This window comes from Lepidochelys kempii, chromosome 13, assembly GCF_965140265.1.
Source record: "Lepidochelys kempii isolate rLepKem1 chromosome 13, rLepKem1.hap2, whole genome shotgun sequence".
NCBI classification, from domain to species: Eukaryota; Metazoa; Chordata; order Testudines; family Cheloniidae; genus Lepidochelys; species Lepidochelys kempii.
The window spans coordinates 32,069,446-32,091,880 of NC_133268.1; the positions used below are offsets into that span (position 1 = coordinate 32,069,446).

At 45.3% G+C, this 22,435-nt stretch overlaps 1 protein-coding gene across 14 annotated transcripts in view; it reads right to left on the reverse strand.

The window, feature by feature from the left end:
* Positions 1-22,435, reverse strand: part of CEP250 (centrosomal protein 250) — a 121,166-nt gene that overhangs the window by 55,859 nt on the left and 42,872 nt on the right. For all 14 annotated transcript variants that reach the window (XM_073310071.1, XM_073310062.1, XM_073310065.1 and 11 more), the window contains 4 exons: positions 17,624-17,768; positions 17,072-17,218; positions 16,646-16,876; positions 9,294-9,487 (listed from right to left, as the gene is read on the reverse strand). In XM_073310071.1, the coding sequence (XP_073166172.1) occupies positions 9,294-9,487; positions 16,646-16,876; positions 17,072-17,218; positions 17,624-17,768 (717 nt within the window). The remainder of the gene's footprint in view (positions 1-9,293; positions 9,488-16,645; positions 16,877-17,071; positions 17,219-17,623; positions 17,769-22,435) is intronic.

Genomic DNA, 22,435 nt, shown 5'->3' on the forward strand with positions numbered 1-22,435 from the left:
GGCGGCCCAGTGGTGCGGGTCCGGACTTGACTGTACCCCTCCTGGAGCAGTAGTCGATGGAATCCTGGCCAACCGAGCTCCCGATGCAGGTTTTCTCATTATCTGGTCCTTAGACCTAGCTGGGGAGCGCCCTCTGTCGGCCTTCTTCTTCTTACGGGACACCGGGGAGTGAGAGCGGTGCCCCACCAATGGCTGCCTGCGGGTGGAGCCATGGCAGTGCCGAGGGTCTCTAACTGAATCCTTCCTCGGCACTGGTTTGTGCACTGCGCACCAAGGATGCGGGGCTCGAGGCCGGGTCAGACATGGCGTGCTCAGACTGGGGACAAAGAGCCACCTCCATAAGTAGGACTTGGAGGTGCTGCTCTCTGTCCTTAAGGGTCCTGGGGTGAAAACCCTTAAAGATTTTACAGAGGTCTCTGAGATGACCCTCGCCCAGACACTTAAGACACAACGAGTGCGGGTCACTCCTTGGCATAAACCTGCCATAGTCCAGGCATGGTTTAAAGCCTGGGGACCGACATACCCCAGTGCTGAGGAAAACATCAGGGGGAAAACCCCCCAAAGGAAACCTATAAGAAAAACTACACTAACTATTACTACTATGCTAACTATGTTCACGAGGACAGAGATACTGAGAAGCACATGCTTGCCGAGGCAAGAGCAGTAGGGAGTTCCAGCTAGCCATCACAGGCAGCAAGTAGGAACTGAGTGGGTGTCGGGTTGGCAGGGCCCTATACTGGGCACCATGAAGGCGCCCAGGCTGACCCTACGGTTACTGCTAAGGGAAAAATTTTCTGGCTGTTGTGCACGCAGTGTACACACACCTGATTGGAATTGACATAAACAAGCACTCAAAGAACATGCTTTACAGATAAATACTACAACTGCAATGTGTTAGGTATAGTGAGTTTGTCAGGCCTGATAGGAGTTGCTGACAGTGTAGTGAACCACTTATGGGCCTTTATGGATGTCATACGTGGGTTTCTAGGCTGGTACAGTACCTGTCTGTGGTATGACGGGACGAATGGTCTTCACTGCTGCAATGGTTAAGGGTGGTACACCTTTCAAAAGTGTGGAGGAGTGTGGATTCCTGGAGCATAAGGTTTCTTTGGGATCTTTCACGGAATGTAGGGTTCCACCAGTCTGTTCACTGGAGAGTTGAAGCCCTCAAAGGGCAGGGCCTCAATTGTGGCTAGTACCTCACTAGGGATACCCGAAGTGTGGAGCCATGATACTTTCCACTAGCCACAGCCTCAAAAGTGTCCCACACAGCCAGCAGAGCTGCCTTGGCCCCAGGCTGGCCTTCTTTTATAACGCCTTTCAGCTCCTCTCCACTTTCATGAAGAAACTTGTCAGGAAGGGTGTTACCCTGTCCCACGTCAAAGAGTTGTATTTGGCCAACGTCTGGCCGCTGGCCACCCTCAACTGGAGCAAAGTGATAAGTATGTTTTTCTTCCAAACAGATCTAAGCATTGTGCTCCTTGTCCTTAGGAGCGTTTCTTGCTGGAACTTCACATCTAGACAGCTTAGCCTACTAGGAAGGCAGCTTGGGTGGGAGTAAAAGTACTCAAAACCCAAGGGGGATACTTGGTACTGTTCTTTGACAGATTTTGCAATTGGTGGAATAATGGCTGGTGTTTGTCATGAGGCTCTTGCTGGGTCTAGGAAGACTTTATTTATAAGGAGGGCAATCCTGGCAGGACCAGAAGCCAACAAGATAGCAAATAATTGTGAGACTTCTCAGAGCCAAAGACGCAGTCTCGAAAGATCATAGAATCATAGAATATCAGGGTTGGAAGGGACCTCAGGAGGTCATCTAGTCCAACCCCCTGCTCAAAGCAGGACCTAATTCCCAACTAAATCATCCCAGCCAGGGCTTAGTCAAGGCTGACCTTAAAATCCCCTAAGGAAGGAGATTCCACCACCTCCCTAGGTAACCCATTCCAGTGCTTCACCACCCTCCTAGTGAAAAAGTTTTTCCTAATATCCAATCTAAACCTCCCCCACTGCAACTTGAGACCATTACTCCTCGTTCTGTCATCTGCTACCATTGAGAACAGTCTAGATGTATCCTCTTTGGAACCCCCTTTCAGGTAGTTGAAAGCAGCTATCAAATCCCCCCTCATTCTTCTCTTCTGCAGACTAAATAATCCCAGTTCCCTCAGCCTCTCCTCATAAATCATGTGCTCCAGCAGCCTAATCATTTTTGTTGCCCTCTGCTGGACTATGTCCAATTTTTCCACATCTTTCTTGTAGTGTGGGGCCCAAAACTGGACACAGTACTCCAGATGAGGCCTCACCAATGTTGAATAGAGAGGAATGATCACGTCCCTCGATCTGCTGGCAATGCCCCTACTTATACATCCCAAAATGCCATTAGCCTTCTTGGCAACAAGGCCACACTGTTGACTCATATCCAGCTTCTCGTCCACTGTATCCCCTAAGTCCTTTTCTGCAGAACTGCTGCCTAGCCACTCAGTCCCTACTCTGTAGCAGTGCATGGGATTCTTCCGTCCTAAGTGCAGCACTCTGCACTTGTCCTTGTTGAACCTCATCAGATTTCTCTTGGCCCAATCCTCTAATTTGTCTAGGGCCCTCTGTATCCTATCCCTACTGTCCAGCGTATCTACCACTCCTCCCAGGTTAGTGTCATCTGCAAACTTGCTGAAGATGCAATCCACGCCATCCTCCAGATCATTAATGAAGATATTGAACAAAACCTGCCCCAGGACCGAGCCTTGGGACACTCTGCTTGATACCGGCTGCCAACTAGACATGGAGCCATTGATCACTACTGGTTGAGCCTGATAATCTAGCCAGCTTTCTGTCCACCTTATAGTCCATTTATTCAGCCCATACTTCTTTAACTTGCTGGCAAGAATACTGTGGGAGACTCTATCGAAAGCTTTGCTAAAGTCAAGGAATAACACGTCCACTGCTTTCCCCTTGTCCACAGAGCCAGTTATCTCGTCATAGAAGGCATGGTCTGCACCAGGAACTCCTGAAAGGCCCTGAAATCGGTGCCGGTATTAACGCTTAGGCTATATTTTCACCCAAGGACAATACATGATTTGGCCAGCTTGTCTCCCAACATTTTCCTGCATCCCTCTTTCTGAAAGGATACTGGAATTCCTTCTCAAGCTCCTGCCCCTGTGTTTGCAGCAGTCCACCTCAGCACCCTGTTTTTTTGTCCAAAGTGTTAACTTTGACATTGGGGCCATCAATGACTTCAGTGCCAGGGTTGGTAATAGTGCCAATGCTGATGCTGGCACCAGGTCAGCTTTCGGTGCCTCTTTTTCTGTAGAGGTCTTCAGAGTTGCCTGCCTGCTAGGTGGAGTGCTGGAAGATGTGGGTTTGGCCATCAAAAGGGTCTTCAAGCTTGGCTTTTCTGGATCAGATGCCACGCTCATAGATTGCTCCAGAACATGGAGTTTCAGCCTTGTATCCCTTGTCTTGCAAGTTCTTGCAGAGAGAAAGGCAGACAGAGCACTGGCTTGGGACATGAGACTTTCTCAAGCAGAATAGGCATCTGCAGGACCCATTTTTTCAGAGAAATTAGCTCATTGCAGGGCAGACAAGGCTTAAAGCCTGTGGGTTTTGAGTTTCCCATTCTAAGAGCCTATGCAAGTGGCCCTTGTACAAGGGGGACTGGACACTGGGGTCTGCAAGCAGCTTTTGGTTCAACAAATGCTAGAACAGACTAGGGAACAAAAATAAATCATGAAGGTGGTTTTGAGGAATGTCAGAAGATTTGAAGGACTTTTTTTTTGAGAAATGTAGCAGAGCTAAAGTCCATGGGTCTGATACCAGCTAAGTTCTGTCTCACTGCCAGGAGCAGTAAGAGGGAATTGTGGGAGGGCTGTGGACACCCGGGCCTTTATAACCTCATAAAGGAACATGCGGCAGTACAGCACGCATGACCTCCAATGGACAGTGCTCTTAAAAAAAATCTGGTTCCGTGCACAAGGGTACAGCACACCTAGTGTGGAGTGCACACGGACGCATACACAAAGAACAGCTCTGAGTACCAAAAGCTGTAAGGAGACCTTGGTCAACACAAGAAAACTGCTCTGGACTGATGACTGCTGTTACCAAGAATTTCTGTGCACTGATATGATGGATGTGTGAAACTAGACATCTTTGAGGTCAAAAGCCGCAAATCAATCTCCTGGACTCAGGGAAGAAATCAGAGAAGTCAAAGTCACCATACAAAATTTGAACTTTCTGATGTACTTGTTTATTTTCTGAAGATTCAATATGGAACAAAGACATCTGCTTTTTGGAAACAAGCCCTGCTAAGAGATCACTTCTATGGCTCCCAGACTGAGAATGATGGGACTATATCCCTTAGCACTTTCTCCTGAGAAGGATGCCCGTAAAGGGATCAGAAAGGGAAACTGAGTGCAACTGAATGGCATAACCTGATTCTACTATCTCCAGGATCCATTAGTAACTGTACTCTGTACTTCAAGGAAGAAGGAAAGTCAGTCCCCAAACAGAAACCCAGAAGGAAATTACTCCAGAATGGAAAGTGAGCCAACATCCGCTAGTAGCCCCATTTGATTTGTAGCGTGGAGGATTAAGATGCACCTGTAGAAACAGCAGCAGCTCTTGGTGTCTTCTCTGAAGTGCTTTGACTTCTGCCTATCAAAGGATCTCTGAAACCTGCCCTATCACCTGCTGTGACTGATGTTGGCATTGGCAAAGGAAGGGAACTGATCTCTTCTAATAAGGACTATATAAACCTAGAGATTGCTAGTTTTTCCACTGTCTCATCAGTTTTCCTACTGAAAAGGTTTGGTCCGTCAAACAGTAAGTCCTCTGTTTAGCTTGTACATTGATGAAGGTACATTGATGAAGGTAGCAATGATGAGAGAGCAAAAAGCTGTCTGAATCACTGTACAGAGCTCTAAGCTCAAGATTCAGAATCTTCTGTCATCTGGACAATGGATTTGGATGTGGCTGTAGTCTCCTCTGGAACTGTTCCAGGAAAGGTAGGTGAATCCCAGAAAAAAAAATTGTAACATAGAAATAGAGCCTGATAAATTGCGATACACATTTCAGCATGTCATCCCCCAATATAGATCCTGGGCATACAGAAGATGGAGTAAATCCAGAACTCAGGCTTGTTCCAGGAGGTCCTTATTTATCAGGATGGCTAAATTAACCCTATTCTTGAGTTTCATAAAGTCAAAAGTCAATTATATTTCTCCAGCATGATTGACAACTCAAAGTCAAAGGCATTACCAATATAACCTAGCCATTTCTGGAAGCCTCTAAAAATCACCTAGAGGGGATGAAGAACTATTTCTAACCACTTCACAAGAGAGGCAGAAGACAGAACAGCTTGTTCTCTAGGTCCAGTAACTATCTCTTTTTTTTCTACAAGATAAACTCTAGGGATTATTTTGAGGAAGTTCTATGACCTTTGTTACACAGGAGGTTGGACTAGATGTGTGAAATTCTGTACCTTGGGGGAGCACCCTGTAACCTGCATATTCTTTATTTATATATAATTGTGATATTGCTATAAAGCAGGCCATGTGAGGTATCAGGAGTAGGTTATGATCTGCTGAAAGTCACTGTTCTGTCTAAATATGTATATCATTAGCACATATGAAGTTATGAGATTGTGTTGTATGGTTGTCACTAAAACATGCTATAAGTTGGGGAATCAGCCAGATGTTAGCTCCCCAGAGACTCTGAGACAACAGCAAAGAAAGTAACCAACGCCTGGGTGGGTGTCGAACCACCATCAACAGCCATTGTCCAGCAAGGAGCTACAATGCAATGACTCACTTGCACAAAGCCACACCAGGGGAATTGCTCAACTTTGCCTGGGGACTCAGCAATGCCCACCAGATATGTCTGGTCTTGTGTTCTCCAAGCACATGGGACTAGGGGTCTAAAACAGAACACAGTGGCTCCATACATGCCCTTTCTCCTTCCCCCATCTATGCTGCAAGCAACAAGGACACTCAGAAGCCTGAAGACTCCAACAGAGGAGACTGGCCCAGATTTCTAGGGGAAAACCTGTGTACTATGAACTGCAATATCCAGTGGGGTGATATCTTAATCTAGATGTTGCCTAGTCTAACAAGGTTGAGAGTTTAGATTGCGTGTTTTTATTTTATTTTCTTTGGTAGCTAACTCTGACTTTTTGCTTATCACTTAAAATCCTTCTTTTGTAGTCAATACATTTGTTTAACTGTTTACCTTTACCAATCAGCTTGCCTGAAGTGTTTGGTAAATTTGCTCAGATTTATAAAGGCTGGTGTATATCCACTTTCCATTGATGAAGTGGTGAACCAATTAATAAATTTGCATTCCTCAAGAAAGGGTCTCGAGCAGCGCAAGACGGTATATTCCTGAGGTACAAGGCTGGGAGCTGAGGGAATCTGGCTGGTGCCTTTCTCTGTGTGATTCATGAGTGGCTCTGGGAGCATTCATGCATCCAGGTGGGTGTGGGGCTCCACATGCTGTTGTGCTGAGTGATAATAGCGCCTGGAGGGGTTTGCTGTGTGTTACTTGCAAAGCATTGCGAGAGACAGCCCAGGCTGGAGAGTTAAGGGGGCACAGTGGTCCCACAGTCCCAGGCTGCACCCCAGGGATCCTATCAAAAGATGATTACAATGGTCCCATCTGGCCCTGGAATCTATGATTCTCCCGTTCCTCTTCATAGAATCATAGATTATGGTTGGAAGAGACCTCAGGATCTCAAAGCTGGGCCAACCCCAACTAAATCATCCCAGCCAGGGCTTTCGCAAGCCTGGCCTTAAAAACCTCTAAGGATGGAGATTCCACCATCTCCCTAGGTAACCCATTCCAGTGCTTCACCACCATCCCACTGAAACAGTTTTTCCTGATATCCAACCTAGACCTCCCCCACTGCAACTTGAGACCATTGCTCCTTGTTCTGTCAACTGCCATGACTGAGAACAGCGTAGGTCCATCCTCTTTGGAACTCCCCTTCAGGTAGTTGAAAGTTGCTATCAAATCTCCCCTCGCTCTTCTTTTCTGCAGACTAAATAAGCCCAGTTCCCTCAGCCTCTCCTCATAAGTCATGTACCCCAGCCCCCTAATCATTTTTTTTGCCCTCCACTTGACTCCCTCCAATTTGTCTACATCTTTCCTGTAGTGGGGGACCCAAAATTGGACACAATACTCCTTTTCCTCACATCGGAGCACAGGTCTGGAAGGGACCTCCTGAGCCATCAAGTCTAGTCCCCTATTATTGAAGGCAACCACATCACCTAATCTCAGTCATAAATTTATCAAGAACTATCTTAAAATTAACTGGGTTTCTTGCCCCCACAATTCCTATTGAAAGACTGCTCTAGAACCTCATTCCTCTGATGGCTAGAAACCTTCTTTTAATTTCCAGCCTAAATCTATTCATGGCCAGTTTATACCCATTTCTTCTTGTGCCAACACTGTCCTTTATTTTAAACAGTTCCTCTCCCTCCCTGGTGTTTACCCCCTAATTTATTTACAGAGAACAATCAGATCCCCTTTCAGCCTTCATTTTGATAGGCTAAACAAACCAAGCCCTTTGTCTCCTCTCATAAAATAGGCTCTTCATTCCCTGAATTATTCTGGTAGCCCAGATTCTTAAGAAGAATCATACTCTTCCATGGCAACATGCAAACTAACAGTAAACTCTCTCTGGATCAGATGATCACTCAGATATTTGATCCTGATACAGCAGAAAAAGAGTGTAATATTGTTGGGATATAACCATATATGTTGTGACACATATATATATGAATACGTTATAATACGTTATAGGCCAGCGGGCCTAGTGTGTGTGAAGTATGCTTGAGATGAGTATGTGGGTTGCGTGCTGGCAACCGAAGTGAGGATTTAAGGCTGCAAACAGTCAAGGACTGTTCCATGCAAAACAACTTTTTATGTCCATGGGAAAGACAAAGAATCAGCAGAACAAGGAATAACATCGGTGGTGTTGTCACGGCAATGTATTGGCTATAGCTGTGGCGCTGTGGACAAAAAAGGGGGAAATGAAACGCCTTGGATTATGGCAGCCTGCCCAGGACTGTTTTCTGGGCAAAGATAAAGGACTGATGATGCAATGGAATGGACTATATATAGTTGTCTATGATATCTGAATTTGGAGTCAGACATTCATCCAGAGCCCTAATTTTGAAGAGGTGTGCAACGTCGGCTCCCCACACCTTATGACTGGAAGCGGACCTTGACTGGCCATCGGGACTTCATTCTAATAGTCAGACTCTGATGCAGTCTGAAAGGGGTATGAATGTGGAGTAAGTGGGGTTTAAATTGTAATCAATAAAAGTATTTAGAGTATTATATACCAACACTGTGTCCAGCATTTGCCTGCTCCTGCATCCCGAGGGAGGCTTCTATCAGGACTGAACAATTTCTCCTTGATGCCTGTTCTTACAGGTCAGCAAGGCTCAGGAATAAAGGATCCATAAAATAGGGAAGGACTAGAAATCAAAAGAGGCTGGAGAGGACCAAGGGGAAAATGGAATCTCTGTCTGTGGCACACTTCTACGACCCCCATCATGACCAACATAAGCAAACATAGAAATGGATTCCTGAAGGTTTCTGGGTTCCCAGCACCTTCAGAGTAAGTCTCTAGCTCCATCTCAGTCGGATGTGGGACTGACTCTGACTGTCCTCAGGTCAAAGCCTTGGATCCAGAAGTGCCTGCTCCAAAATCCGTGGTGTTGTAATCAGGGAATGGGATCTGCTCAATCAACAGAACAGTGCAGCCTGCAGAAAACAGCCTCTGAAGCCTCAGACTCCATTCTATAATCCTGATAAGCACTTGGATCCAAGCAAACAGCTTGTGCCAAAGAGGATGGCCTGGGGCAGCTCACTGTGTCAGAGCTGAGGAACCAGATACTGAAGAATTATACTGGATTGTTTGGGAGTTTACGTAGTACTATGTAGCAGGAAAGGGACATGCGCAGATACTTCTGCTTCAGTTTGTTAAGCTTGCACCAAAAATAAACCCTCACTGAGACTTCGGGTTTTCTCTTGTGACTCCTACTGAGTTGCTGTCTGGCTGAGAGAACCCTGGCCCTGGAACATGGATATTAAAATGGCCCTACCTCCCAGAGGTGGTGAGGCTGTTTGCAAAACATACAGTGATACTCAAATGGAAAGCACTCTCTCAGGGCATGTCTTCACTATGCGGGTAAGTCGACCCAAGTTATACTACTCCAGCTACCCAGTGCCGAGTGACATTACAACTAGATCCAACAAATATATCTGTGTGCTGCACAAGGTCCTTTCCCCAACCTCACCTGAGCTCTGCCAGCTGCTCTGAAAGGCTCCGTCTGTCCCGTTCCACAGCCCCTAGTCGCACCTCCAGTGCTGCCTTCTCACGCACCAGGGCTTCCTTTTCTCTGGATACTTTAGCCAGTGCATCTCCACGGCGACTTGACTCCAGCCGTGTTTTCTCCAAGTCAGTGCTGGATGACTCCTCCTGGCGACACATCTGAAAATGGGGGGAAAGGAGGAAATGAGCTCCTACTACTAGCCAAGGTACTCTCCAGAACTCATCAGCTTTGCTCTTGAGCTAGCCAGAGGAGAGGGCTGAAGGACTGAGATAATCTCCCTTCATAGTGTCACTGTACACTGATGTACCAGGAGACAACCAGACCTGAAAATGACAATTTGGAAATGATGTCTATGTCCATATTTGTTGCTTGGGATAATACTATAGCTCTGGTCCCTGGGCACATGGGGCCCCAGTAATGAGTGAGTGTTGTGGGAATGTGGAATTGATCAGTGCTACGCTCAGCTGATACGGCAACTCATGGTATCGGACACAATCAGGTAGTTGAGGGACATCTATTTAGAACAGATCACCAAACATCGGCAATACCAGGAGACATGAGCTGGAGTGCCATTGAGAAGTGAAGTCAGGAAAGTAACTGAAATACTTCTGTGGTGGATTGTATTTACTGAAGGACAACCTATCCTAAATTCTCAATTACTGAGGGACAATCTACACTCATTGCTATATTTGCTTTCCATAATCTACTCTTAGTATAACCTCTTATGAGTGATGTGCCCAAATATTTGGATGCTAATACTTTTAACTGTATTGCTGAATTTATTAACCTTAATTTGGAGTATTGCAGATTATGTTTTATATGTATTTTATGACTTTTAAACCAGACTTTATACTTTTGGATAATTTAAGCATTATGCCCAGAAGTACAGACACTTGTTCCTTAACCTGTGTATCAGACAATTTTAACATTAGTTCCAGCACTACCAACACATATGGCTAAGCCTGCCTAAGTGTTTCCATGCAAAGATCCTGTATTAAACTTTCCAAAGCTTTCACCTTTCAAGCTGAAATCTTTTGAGAGTCCTGCTGAAAGTATGCCTGAAGGTGACTTTTTGAAAAGTTTGAGCAAAGACAATTTAGGTATTTGTGAGACTGAGGAGAATAATAAATAAATATGCTTCTCCATTCTTAAAAAATGACAATTTGATCCCACTTTTCTTTTAAGTGGCTGGGTGTAAATAGCTTAGTTTTGGCAGGGGAACAGCTCTTGGGGATGAGAAGTGTCTTCCACCACTCTGTGAAAATCAGTTTGATGTGGCCAAGTTATGAGGGTGGGGAGATGGCAGACTGCAAACGTGCCTGCACCAACAAGGCTTTTGGTTTATAACATAGTCCTGACCACAGGTGCTACACAGCACCTACACATTTCCAACAGACAGCCAAGCTTGGATACTAATCCAAGCTATATAGCTTTTCTTTCATCATAGCATGCCAGTTGGGTATTTGTCAAACAAAGCACAGTACACAAAACCTCAGATTATCAAACAAAGAAAAGGCTTAAAATGAAATAAGATAACAAACCTAACCTATATTATAATACCCAAAATTAGTATAGCAGATTTTGAAACAATCAAACAAGTGAAGACAAATTCCCCATTCTACTCCACTGACCCGTGATTCTCACAAATTTTCTTTTCGATATACTAAAATAAAATTAGTTCAGCGTCAGTTTAAATTGTCTGTTAATTTCTCTCTTCTCTTCTTCCTCAGGGCTTGAGGAAGGGCTCCTACATAATCAAAGTTGTGTTACCTCCTTTCCTAAAAGTTTATTGGTTAATTTTGAAAACAGGTACATCCGATACTCCATTTCCACCTGTAATAGGGCATGATGGCCCTCTAAGGCAGGCTACAGCTCTGCTCTGTTACAACCCAGAATAAATGGAATCTTGGGAGCTGTAAGCTTTCCAGCAAAGAATGCTGGAAAATGAGACTTTATAAAGGGTTCTCTCACCTCAGTAAAGGAATGATGAGGGAGGGAGCAAGATTTGCTATGGATCTCTCTTTGGACATGGACAGAAGCAGAAGTTTGAGGCCTCTCCAGGCAAAAGGCCTGCAAGAGGCTTAGAAGAATCCTATAAAAAGAGCTCAGGAGGAGGCCCCACAGACAGCTGCATAAAGTACACTGAGGAGTAGGAGTTTCCCTTGAGACCCAGACCTTGGGAAGTTGAGGGTTGGTGGTAGAGTGAAGGAAGTAGCCTTGGGGAAAAGAAACTGGGAGGGTTTGGGGTTGGACCTGACAGCCATATAACTAGCACCAAGGCTTGAGCTTTCTAAAGTGAGAGCAAGAGCTGCCGCTCTTCAACTCTGAGGGGCTGGCACAGCTGTGGTGATATACGCAGGAGACAGATGAAGACTGAAACAGACCCTCCAAGGAGGGCTGTGACCCAGAGAATGAGGGATATAGGAGTTGTTGGTTTGGCTAGAGAGGTAAAACCCACTTATCATCAACAGACACTGAGGCAATGGCCATGTTACCAAGACAGAAAGATAAGCCACTCTCCCACCACTAAATACCATTCTGGTGTAACTAACCACTACAAGGCTGCAGGTAGGGGAGAGACTGATTTCCAAGCTCTTACTATAATGTTTCCCTGCTCGTGAGCATTTGGCAATCCTTCTTAAAAAAACATTTGCTACTTTGAGAGGGTTTATTGCCACGATGGCTTCCCAGGGGAGAACTCAATAGTTCTCATGCCAGTGGCATAATGGAAATACTAAGCCAGCATTTCTTTTTCACAAGCAACCCTCAGTATTCCAAACAGAGTTTGGCTGTGCCTGAGTGCATGGAGGCAAAGCTAATAGCCGTCCCCTGAATGAGGCTGGGCTCCAGGGTAACGGGAAGGTGCAGCAAATCAGCGAACAGTAAAGTACGGCTCCTCCAGAGCAGCCAGTTATATGCACCAGGAGGGGGAGACAGAGGGATGGAAAGCAGCCACTAATCCGGGACAGCAGTGAAGAAGAGATCAAAGCCACTTAAAGAAAAGGTGCTGTTGCTTGGGAGTGAAGGCAGAGCAGGAAAGGAAATTCCCGGTGAGCGGGAAAGTTTGCACAAGCTGTCAGCTATGCAGCTAGAGATAAGAAAGCACTGACCAGCAACCAGCTCTCACAGGGCGAGAGGCTATGGCTCCAAACCAGCAATGTGCAACGCTGCCCAGCACTAGATTTGGATTGGATGATGTCAACTCGAGTTCCGGATTCTGACACAAGGAAGAAAGGAGAGCAGCAGAACATGGACCCTGGATTTCAGAAAAGCAGACTTTGACTCCCTCTGGGAACTGATGGGCAGGATCCTCTGGGAGGCTAATATGAGGAGGAAAGGAGTCCAGGAAAGCTGGCTGTATTTTAAAGAAGCCTGATTGAGGGCGCAGCAACAAACCCTCCCGATGTGCAGAAAGAATAGTAAATATGGCAAGAGACCAGCTTGGCTTAACAGAGAAATCTTCGGTGAGCTTGAACACAAAAAGGAAGCTTACAAGAAGGAAACTTGGACAGATGACTAGGGAGAAGTATTGCTCGAGCTGCAGGGGTATAATCAGGAAGGCCAAAGCACAACTGGAGTTGCAACTAGTAGGGAATGTGAAGGTAACAAGAAGGGCTTCTATAGGTATGTTAGCAACAAAAAGAAGGTCAGGGAAAGTGTGGGACCCTTACTGAATGGGAACCTAGTGACAGAGGATGTGGAAAAAGCTGAAGTACTCAATGCTTTTTTTGCCTCAGTCTTCACAGACAAGGTCAGCTCCCAGACTGCTGCACTGGGCAGCACAGTATGGGGAGGAAGTAAGCAGCCCTCAGTGGTGAAAGAACAGGTTAAGGACTATTTAGAAAAGCTGGACATACACAAGTCCATGGGGCCAGATGTAATGCATTTGAGGGTGCTGAGGGAGTTGGCGGATGTGACTGCAGAGCCATTGGCCATTACCTTTGAAAACTTGTAGCGATCGGGGGAGGTCCCGGACGACTGGAAAAAGGCAAATATAGTGCCCATCTTTTAAAAAGGGAAGAAGGAGGATCCTGGAAACTACAGCCTCACCTCAGTCCCTGGAAAAATCATGGAGCAGGTCCTCAAGTAATCCATTTTGAAGCACCTGGAGGAGAGGAAGGGGATCAGGAACAGTCAACATGGATTCACCAAGGGCAAGTATGCCTGACCAACCTGATTGCCTTCTATGATGAAACAACTTGCTCTGTGGATATGGGGAAAGTGGTGGATGTGATATACCTTGACTTTAGCAAAGCTTTTGATATGGTCTCCCACAGTATTCTTGCCAGCAAGTTAAAAAAGTATGGATTGGATGAATGGACTATAAGGTGGATAGAAAGCTGGCTAGATTGTCAGGCTAAATGGATAGTGATCAACAACTCGATGTCTAGTTGGCAGCTGGTATCAAGCAGAGTGCCCCAGAGGTCGGTCCTGGAGCCAGTGTTGTTCAACATCTTCATTAATTATCTGGATGATGGGATGGATTGCACCCTCAGCAAGTTTGCGGATGACACTAAGCTGGGGGGAGAGGTAGATATGCTGGAGAGTAGGGATAGGGTCCAGAGTGACCTAGACAAATTGGAGGATTGGGCCAAAAGAAATCTGATAAGGTTCAACAAGGACAAATGCAGAGTCTTGCACTTAAGACAGAAGAATCCCATGTACTGCTACAGGTTGGGGACCAACTGGCTAAGTGGCAGTTCTGCAGAAAAGGATCTGGGGATTAAAGTGGACAAGAAGCTGGATAAGAGTCAACAGTGTGGCCTTGTTGCCAAGAAGGCTAACGGCGTATTGGGCTGCATTAGTACAGTATTGCCAGCAGATCAAGGGAAATTATTATTCCCCTCTATTCGGCACTGGTGAGGCCACATCTGGAGTATTGCATTCAGTTTTGGGCCCCCCACTATAAAAAGGATGTGAACAAATTGGAGAGAGTCCAGCGGAGAGCGACGAAAATGATCAGAGGGGTGGGGCACATGACTTATGAGGAGAAGCTGAGGGAACTGGGCTTATTTAGTCTGCAGAAAAGAAGAGTGAGGTGGGATTTGATAGCAGCCTTCAACTACCTGAAGGTGGGTTCCAAAGAGGATGGAGCTAGGCTATTCTCAGTGGTGGCAGATGACAGAACAAGGAGCAATGGTCTCAAGTTGCAGTGGGGGAGGTCTAGGTTGGATATTAAGAAAAACTATTTCACTAGGAGGGCGATGAAGCACTGGAATGGGTTACCTAGGGAGGTGGTGGAATCTCCATCTTAGAGGTTTTAAGGCCCAGCTTGACAAAGCCCTGACTGGGATGATTTAGTTGGGGTTGGTCCTGCTTTGAGCAGGGTGTTGGACTAGATGACCTCCTGAGGTCTTTTCCAACCCTAATCTTCTATGATTCTATGAAATGAGGTGGCTCAGCTTGCAGTCAGTGGGGTGAGGGTGACGATGGGATGGGAGGAAGGCATTGCCTAGGAGACATGTTGCTGAAGACAGGACAAGGAGAAGGTAAGAAGATTTGTGAGAATGAGGTTGGGAAGGGGAGAACTGGATGAGGACAAGTGACGAGTGGATCCAGAAGATGAGTGAAAGAAGCATGGTGGTGGCTGTAGAGTGGTAAGCAGAGACAGAGGACAAGGTATTAAATGACAAGTCATTTATAACAGGCAATGAGATAAGCACTCATTTATGGCAAGTAATCAAGGCAGGGTACCCCGAAGGAGCTAACTAATAAGTCAAGACAGGAGGCAGCAGTATCATCCTGGTCAGCTTGGAGTGAGTAACAAAGGCTGCTTAAGGCCCGCTACCCTTGGCTCTCCTAGAAAGCGTGGGCATTTATAAATCATTCCCAGGAGCTGCAGGCAGGGGAAGTGAGGAGCAAGGGCCCACGGGATTCCCAGGGCCAAAATAATCTGTAGGAACACAAGAATTGCCAGAGTAGATCAGACCAATGGTCCATCCAGGCCACTATCCTCTCTCTGACACTGACCAATGCCAGCTGCTTCAGAGAAAGGTGCAAGACACACCAAAGAAAAGTGCATGAATCCCTGCCCATAGGATAATCCCCCCAGGGGAGTTTCCTCCAAATCCAGAAGTGTTAGAGACTGGCTTCAACCCCAATGCAAGAAGCTTTATAGCCCTTCCATCACCCTTCTTAGTAGTTACTATTGTAACTCTCAATATTCTGGTCATCCATATAAATGTCCTCTCTGTTACTCTGCTAAGTCCTTGGCCTCAGTGGTAGAATCCTGTGGCAATGGAGTTCCATACTCTAAATACACACTGTGTGAACAAGCATTTCCTTTTATCAATTTACCACTGTCTCATTTCACTGAATCTGCCCTTGTTCTTGAGTTAGGAGTCAGGGTAACTAAATCTCCCTTCTATAGACCATTCAGTATTTTATATATTCTTCTGATGTCTCCTCCCTAATGTAAACAATGACAATCTTCTCAACCTCTCTTCATAGGAGTTTTTCCAGGCCCCTAACTGTTCTCACCATCACCTCTCTCAGAGCCCTCTTTAATTGTGCAATATCCTTTTGAAATGGGGTGACTGGTACTGCATACAATATCCAGTGGAGGCCAGATTGCTGATTTATACAAGGGTATTACATTTTCCATATTTTCTATTCCATTCCTTATGCTTCCTGACATTTTGGACCTAGTACAGAACCTTGCATTACATTACCCTAGTGTCATAAGACTGAAAAACTACTCAAGCCAGCTCCTGGGGAAATCCCCTAAGAAGGGGGAAGGTCAGGAATTTTTCATCAGAAAATGCAGATTCATTGGGTGCAGGGATGAAATGGGCCCCTATTGCAATATACAGCGTTTCCCAGTGAGTTCTCCTTGGGGCAATGACAGGTGCAGTGGTAGTGCTAGAAGAATGCTTCTGTAGTTAAGGGACAAGACTGGATCCTATTCCATGCTCTGCCATAGGCCTGTGTGCAATCTTCAGCCTCAGATTCCTATAACATGGGGCTAGTGTCCCTCCCTCTCAGGGAGGTTGTGAGGCTGAACTCACTAATATTTAAACAGAGCTTTGGGTTTCTGGGGTGGAAAGTGACCGTCTTCACTATATACACTATACTCTCCATTGGACAATTCAATTCCCAAGAAAACATGGAGAGTCATCGCAAACCTCACCCTTCACCATCAGTCTGAGACATGCCCAGTAGGAAATGCACAAGAGTCATGTGAACTCTGACCCTGTATTGTTTCCAACAGCACTGGATGTCTTCGTGCTGAGGGTGTTCTAAAACCCAGCAGCATCACGCCCAGCCTCAGCACCACAGTGCTCGTGCTGCCAGATTCCTGTGGAGGTCTCTCTCACCTGACTCATCACCTCATGGGTCTCTTTTCTCTCATCTCTCAGCACACTCAACTCTGCCTGCAGTCCCTCCTGCACCTCCTTAGCTTTCTGCAGCAACTGCTCCAGATGGGTTTTCTCTGCATAGAGCTCCTCATTTGCTCTTTCTGACAGGCTCAGCTCCTCCTGCGCAGAGGTTGTTGCTTTCTGCATGTCCTTCACTTTGCTTGACAAAGCCTGATTCTCCTGCTCCAACTACAGTCAAGGAAAAAACAAAAAGGAAATCAAGAAGCAGAGAACGCAGACATACTCTTTTTTGGGCCCCTGCCCCGGGCAGAGAACACTATGTCATGTCCACACTCAGTTAGCCCTAGTATCCCCTGGAGAAGCTTGAAGGAGACCTCACCAAGATAAACCCAACCACTGGTTCCCTTGGAGACCTCTACTCACCTGCAGGACAAGCTGATTCAACTGCATTTTATCCAAAGCTAGTGCCTCATTAATGCCACTCATCTTCTCAGCCACATCATGCAGATCAGCAGTTTCTGCCTTCAGTTTATTCTGAACACCTGTCAACTCAGCAATTGACTGTTCTGCCTAGCAGGGCAAAGAAGAAAGGAAGGAGATGAAAACAAAACCCCTCAAAGGCTTCCCTTGCTTTAACCCAAGGATCGCCTTTTCCATACCAAATCCCTGACATCAGCTGTGTCTCCAAGACAATTCTCCTCCCTCATACCCAAAGTGCATCCCTCTCACCATACACACCCCTAATCCTCTAGCAATTCCTGTTTCCGTGTAGTCAGGTTCCCAATCCTCTTTCAGCCATCCCTCTATCCCCAAAGAGTTTTTCTGGCTTGATTCTGGTGTCCCCTTATGGGAGATAGCACTATCTAGCCTTTTCATACTGCATGGAGCAGTGTATGGTGAGCCTGCTATTTGAACTCTCTCTTGAAATAAGAAGCTGGGTTTGATGCTGCCCGGGAATAACAGATGAGCCCGTACCCTCTCCAGTGCCATGGCAAGCTCATGTTTCTCTTGCTTCATCAACTCCCCATCAAGGTGAGATTTCTCCAGCGCCTCCCTCCTGGCAACCAACTCGCTCTTTAACAATGAATGCTTTGCTTCGAGTGCAGCTAAAGCCTTCTGACTGAGAGGAGGGGAGGGAGAAAGACAGACAGACACACACACACACAATGGTGGAAAGTGGGGGAGAGAGCAGAGAAGCTTTTAGATTTAAAGGCATTATTGCTTCAAAATCCTACGCAACAAGAAGTCATGTCCAAATGACTCCTATCCCAGACCCGCTGTATCCCAGCCAATTCCATCAGCCCGTCTCAGTCTCAGGGTCCCAGGACATTGTTGGCTTGAGCCACTCACCCCGTCTCTGCTGTGGCTGAGAGGTCCTGGAGTTGGCCAGCTGTGCAATGCTGGACATGGAGATGTTCCTCATCTCAGTGGGATTACCCTGATTTTAGGATTAATAACATTATCCAGCCACAGTATTGACTGTCTGACCTTCTTCAGTTACAAATTCCACAAGCTGAATACATGTTGCCTAAAGTAGTACGACACAAGCCCCTTTATCCAAAGGATTCGGGGGAGCTCTGAGCACTTCAGAGGATGGTGGGAGCTAGCTCAAAAATGGAGCTCCATTCCCACCCCTACAGTTCAGAGAACAGATGTCAACCAGCTTTGCAAACCCCACAGGACATACATTTAATTTATCTACCCAAAGTGATACTATTTCCTCTCATTCAAATACCAAAATACCCCCAACAAACCATAAGATACCAACTTGGAAACAACTCAACCTAAGAAAATACCAAAAAAAGTAAATTAATAAAATGTAAAAAGAGAATCCTACCCCAAGCAGAGGTTTTTACCCTGAAAAGGGAAAAGTGCCAAAGGCCCCTTTGTCTGCTAGAGATTTTGTTATTGCTCTCAATCTTATGTGGAAGGTACTTGAGCCATATTTTTAAAAGTGGACCCTAAAGATGCAGATAGGTGTTCTTGAAAGTCCCACTAGGCACTGAGGTGCCTCACTCCCATTTAAGTCAACAGAAGTAAGGTGTCTAGGCTCTTCTGAAATCCCACCAGGCATCTTTAGGGACATAAATACCTTTAAAAACCTGGCCTTCAGATACTACAGTGATGGGCAGTGGTATAAAAGCTGTATGCAACTTGATGTTGTCAAGTGAAGCTGCTATGAAATAAAACCACATTATTCCCTTTCCCTTTTCCCTGGAGACAGTCAAAGAAGAGCTAAATGAATGATTCGTGGTCTGAAAAAATAATTTACAGTGAGAGACTAGAAGTTCAATCTACTTCATTTATCAAAAAGGGTAGGTTAAGCTATTCAACCAGCCTGTAAGTGACTACACCAGGGAAGCTATCAGATATTAGAGGGCTCTTCAGTCTAGCACTCAAAGGCAGAACAAAATCCAATGACTGGAAGCTGAGGTCAGTAAAATTCAAACTGGAAATGAGCAAATGTTTAACAGTGAGGGTAATTAGCCCCTGGAACACATTGCCAAGGAATGCGGTAAATTCTCCATCACTTGAAATCCTTAAAGTGTGACTAAATGGCTTACTGTAAGAGATACTCAAATTAAATTACAAGTTAATGTGTTAAATTCAGGAAATACTGAGTAAAATTCTATAGCTTATGCCAGGGATGGGCAAACGTTTTGGTTCGAAGGCCACACTGGGGTTGCGAAATGGCATGGAAGGCTGAGTAGGGAAGGCTGTGCCCCACAAACAATTCCAGGAGTCAGGAATGAGTGTGTCAAAAATTGCATACACAGGTATGGAGTGACAATTGTCAGGTGTGCTGGTAATGGTGCCTGTTTCAACCAATATACTATCTGTGTATTCCATTTTTGGAAAGTAGTAAATAGCTAGGAACAAAACATCTGTATCAGGTGATCTGACTCAGGCTCCCAGGGATTGGTCTACGTGGCTAAAAATTAATGTATAGATGGTCGGGCTCAGGCTGGGGCCCGAGCTCTGGGACCCAGGACACAAAAGTAGATGACCTCAGTAAAGTACAATCACCTGGGTTTGCGTAAGGATCTGAGTACAACAATCCAGGTCTTCAGCACCTGGGACAGCTCATGTTCCCTCAGTACAACCAGGAAGCCATGCAGAGAGACAGCAAGGGAACACTGTGGTGAGTAGGTGCCATATGAAGTGCCACCCAAGAGACTCTCTGATTGGCCAAGCACCCTACTTAACCCTGTATGGTGACCCAGAAAGTTGCTTGAGCAGCCGCACAGACTTTGGGACTGCTGCAACTCCAAGCCTCACCTTGTCTTCTGATCTCCAGCCTCCAATCCCAGCCTGACTCCAGCCTGGTACTACCTCTGATCTCCAGTCTCTGACCCCGGCCTGACTTTGAGCCCAACTTTTGTGATTCCTCCAACCCCTGCTCACTGACTACTGTACTGGACGTGTGGACCCCAGCCCACCTGCGACCAGTAGGCCAGACCGCCTATGCTCCAGTCTCTTAAGACTGTGGATAATATTCTGATGTTTAATTTTGGATATTTCATTTGAAGGCTGTTCATCAGGCTCAATTACCAGAAGAACACCCACAAAACATTTGGATGACTTAAATTCCTGTTACAGATGACTAGCAGTTTGGACAGCACCAGCTAAATTTATTGTACTGCACAGAACAACTGTAGACTTGCCTAGTCCATGCTGTGTAAGGAATGAAATTGCAGAACCACAGGGTTTTTTCTAATTTTGCCTGTAATTTGCTACTAGAATAACTTGCAGTTTCTACATCTGAGGGAAGCTGGGCTTTATATCTTTGCAGCTGTCTGGCCAGGAGAAGAACAAATAATTGTCTCTTCAATCAGCTGATAAAATGCAATGTCATAAGGTGACTATTGCTGCAATGTAACTAGATGGTTTTGCTTTAAGATTTGTTTTACTCAAGTAGGAAGAAAGCCATGTTGAATGATAAACTGCATCGTTAGCAATCGAGTCTTCCACAGATATTCTGTGCAACATGTCGTCATCTCTTCTTTGAAGTGCTACCCCCCTGACATTGGCTGCTCTTTCAATTGTTTCTATTTTAAGAAGTTTCTTGTCTTGTGTGTTTTCTCAAGCAAACACTACAGCAGGACCAGTTGCTGGAGGACGTACATGCTCTGGTGGTTATGGAAACAGGAGAACATAATGCTCTCTGATCAGATTCAGAGTCTGTTGTCTTTTCTGGGTTCAGTACAACTCTGATGTGTGCCAAATTCAATTTGCTTGTGTATTTCTGATGGCAACCCCTGTGACTGAGCATTGGTGGCACATCATCTAAACTAGAAAACTCATCCAGGAGCCACTAATTCAATCAATCTCTCCTAGCTTCTGCCAACAGCATCACAGAATTCTGTCCGTCACTGGTGGGTTTTGACAGTTTTGTACTCTTTTGATTTTTCTTGACAAACACATTTTTCAAAATTTGTGGAGAGTCTCTCTTTGTTGTAAGCTTTAAGGGGCTTGTAGAGGTAAACTTCCCAAAGTATATTGTTAGCATTGCCACCACCACTTTTCATTCTGTACAAGTATACAGATCTGTGCTAAAATTAGATATAAAATAGATCTACATTATATGTTAGTATCAAAAATTGCCATTTTTGTTTAGTGAGCACTTTGACTGAAGCCCAATACAAAGCTGTGTACTGTTATCTCTATCACTAATACTAACCTGTGCACAAGTGCCACTGAATTAAAAGGTAGTGTCTAGAATATTTCAAAGGCTAGTACCTTTTTCATAGGCAATTACAAATTAAAACCTTCTACCAGGCAGACTAGATGCTACACTGTATGTACAAAAGCTTACAAGTGGAATTCACATACATTTATACCTACCCACTGTGCAGTAAAAAGTGTGGGAATGCAATCTACTGCTACATAACTTTCAGTGAGAGACTGACCTGGTCAGCAAATTTCAAATGAAAATATAGAAATCTATTTTAATCCTTTATGAGATACTCTGACAATTAAGAATATACAATGTGAAAACATTTCATGTTGGTATATTGCGAAATGTTGGTATTAAGCATTTTGCCACGTTACACGTGCCACTCTGCAGTGTGGACTGCACCAGCTGGGCCAGACGTAAGCTAGGTCTATTGATTTGGATATCATCTAGCGCCTGTTCCAGTGATCTCCAAGTGTAGCATAAAAATCCAGAACCAAAGAGCTGTTTCTCTCCATTCCGCTGGACTGTTTAACTCTTGGTAGTGCCAACACTTGTACAAAGCCAAGGACAGCAAGACACAAAGGAACTGATTCTCTAGTCGCTTACACTAGTTTTTCATGGGTGTAACTCCACCGACAATAGGGGAATTACTCTTGATTAACACTGGAGTGAGAGAAGAGAACTGGGCCCAGCAGGTTCCCACAAATTGTCCCGAAAGCTCAGCGCTCCAGCAACCACTGGTTTCAGTGCATTTTTGCCTAGCACAGGCTGGCTGAGATGGGTGAGCCCAGGGAAAAGAGAGCAAAAATCAGGAGTAATCTCTGCAAGGACTGAAGGTAAAAAATCCATTACAATCTACATACCACACAGGCTATACTGACAGCTTGTGCCACACGCTCTCAAAGAAACTGTGGAATCACCTGATCAACATCCTCTACAGCAAACAGGGAAAGATTAAGAATGAGCTCTCAAAAATGGATACTCTCATAAAAAAACAACCTTCCACACAAACTTCCTCATGGCTGGAATTTACTAAAACTAGACAAGCCATTTACAACACACACTTTGCTTCTCTACAAAAGAAAAAGGACACTAAACTTTCTAAACTA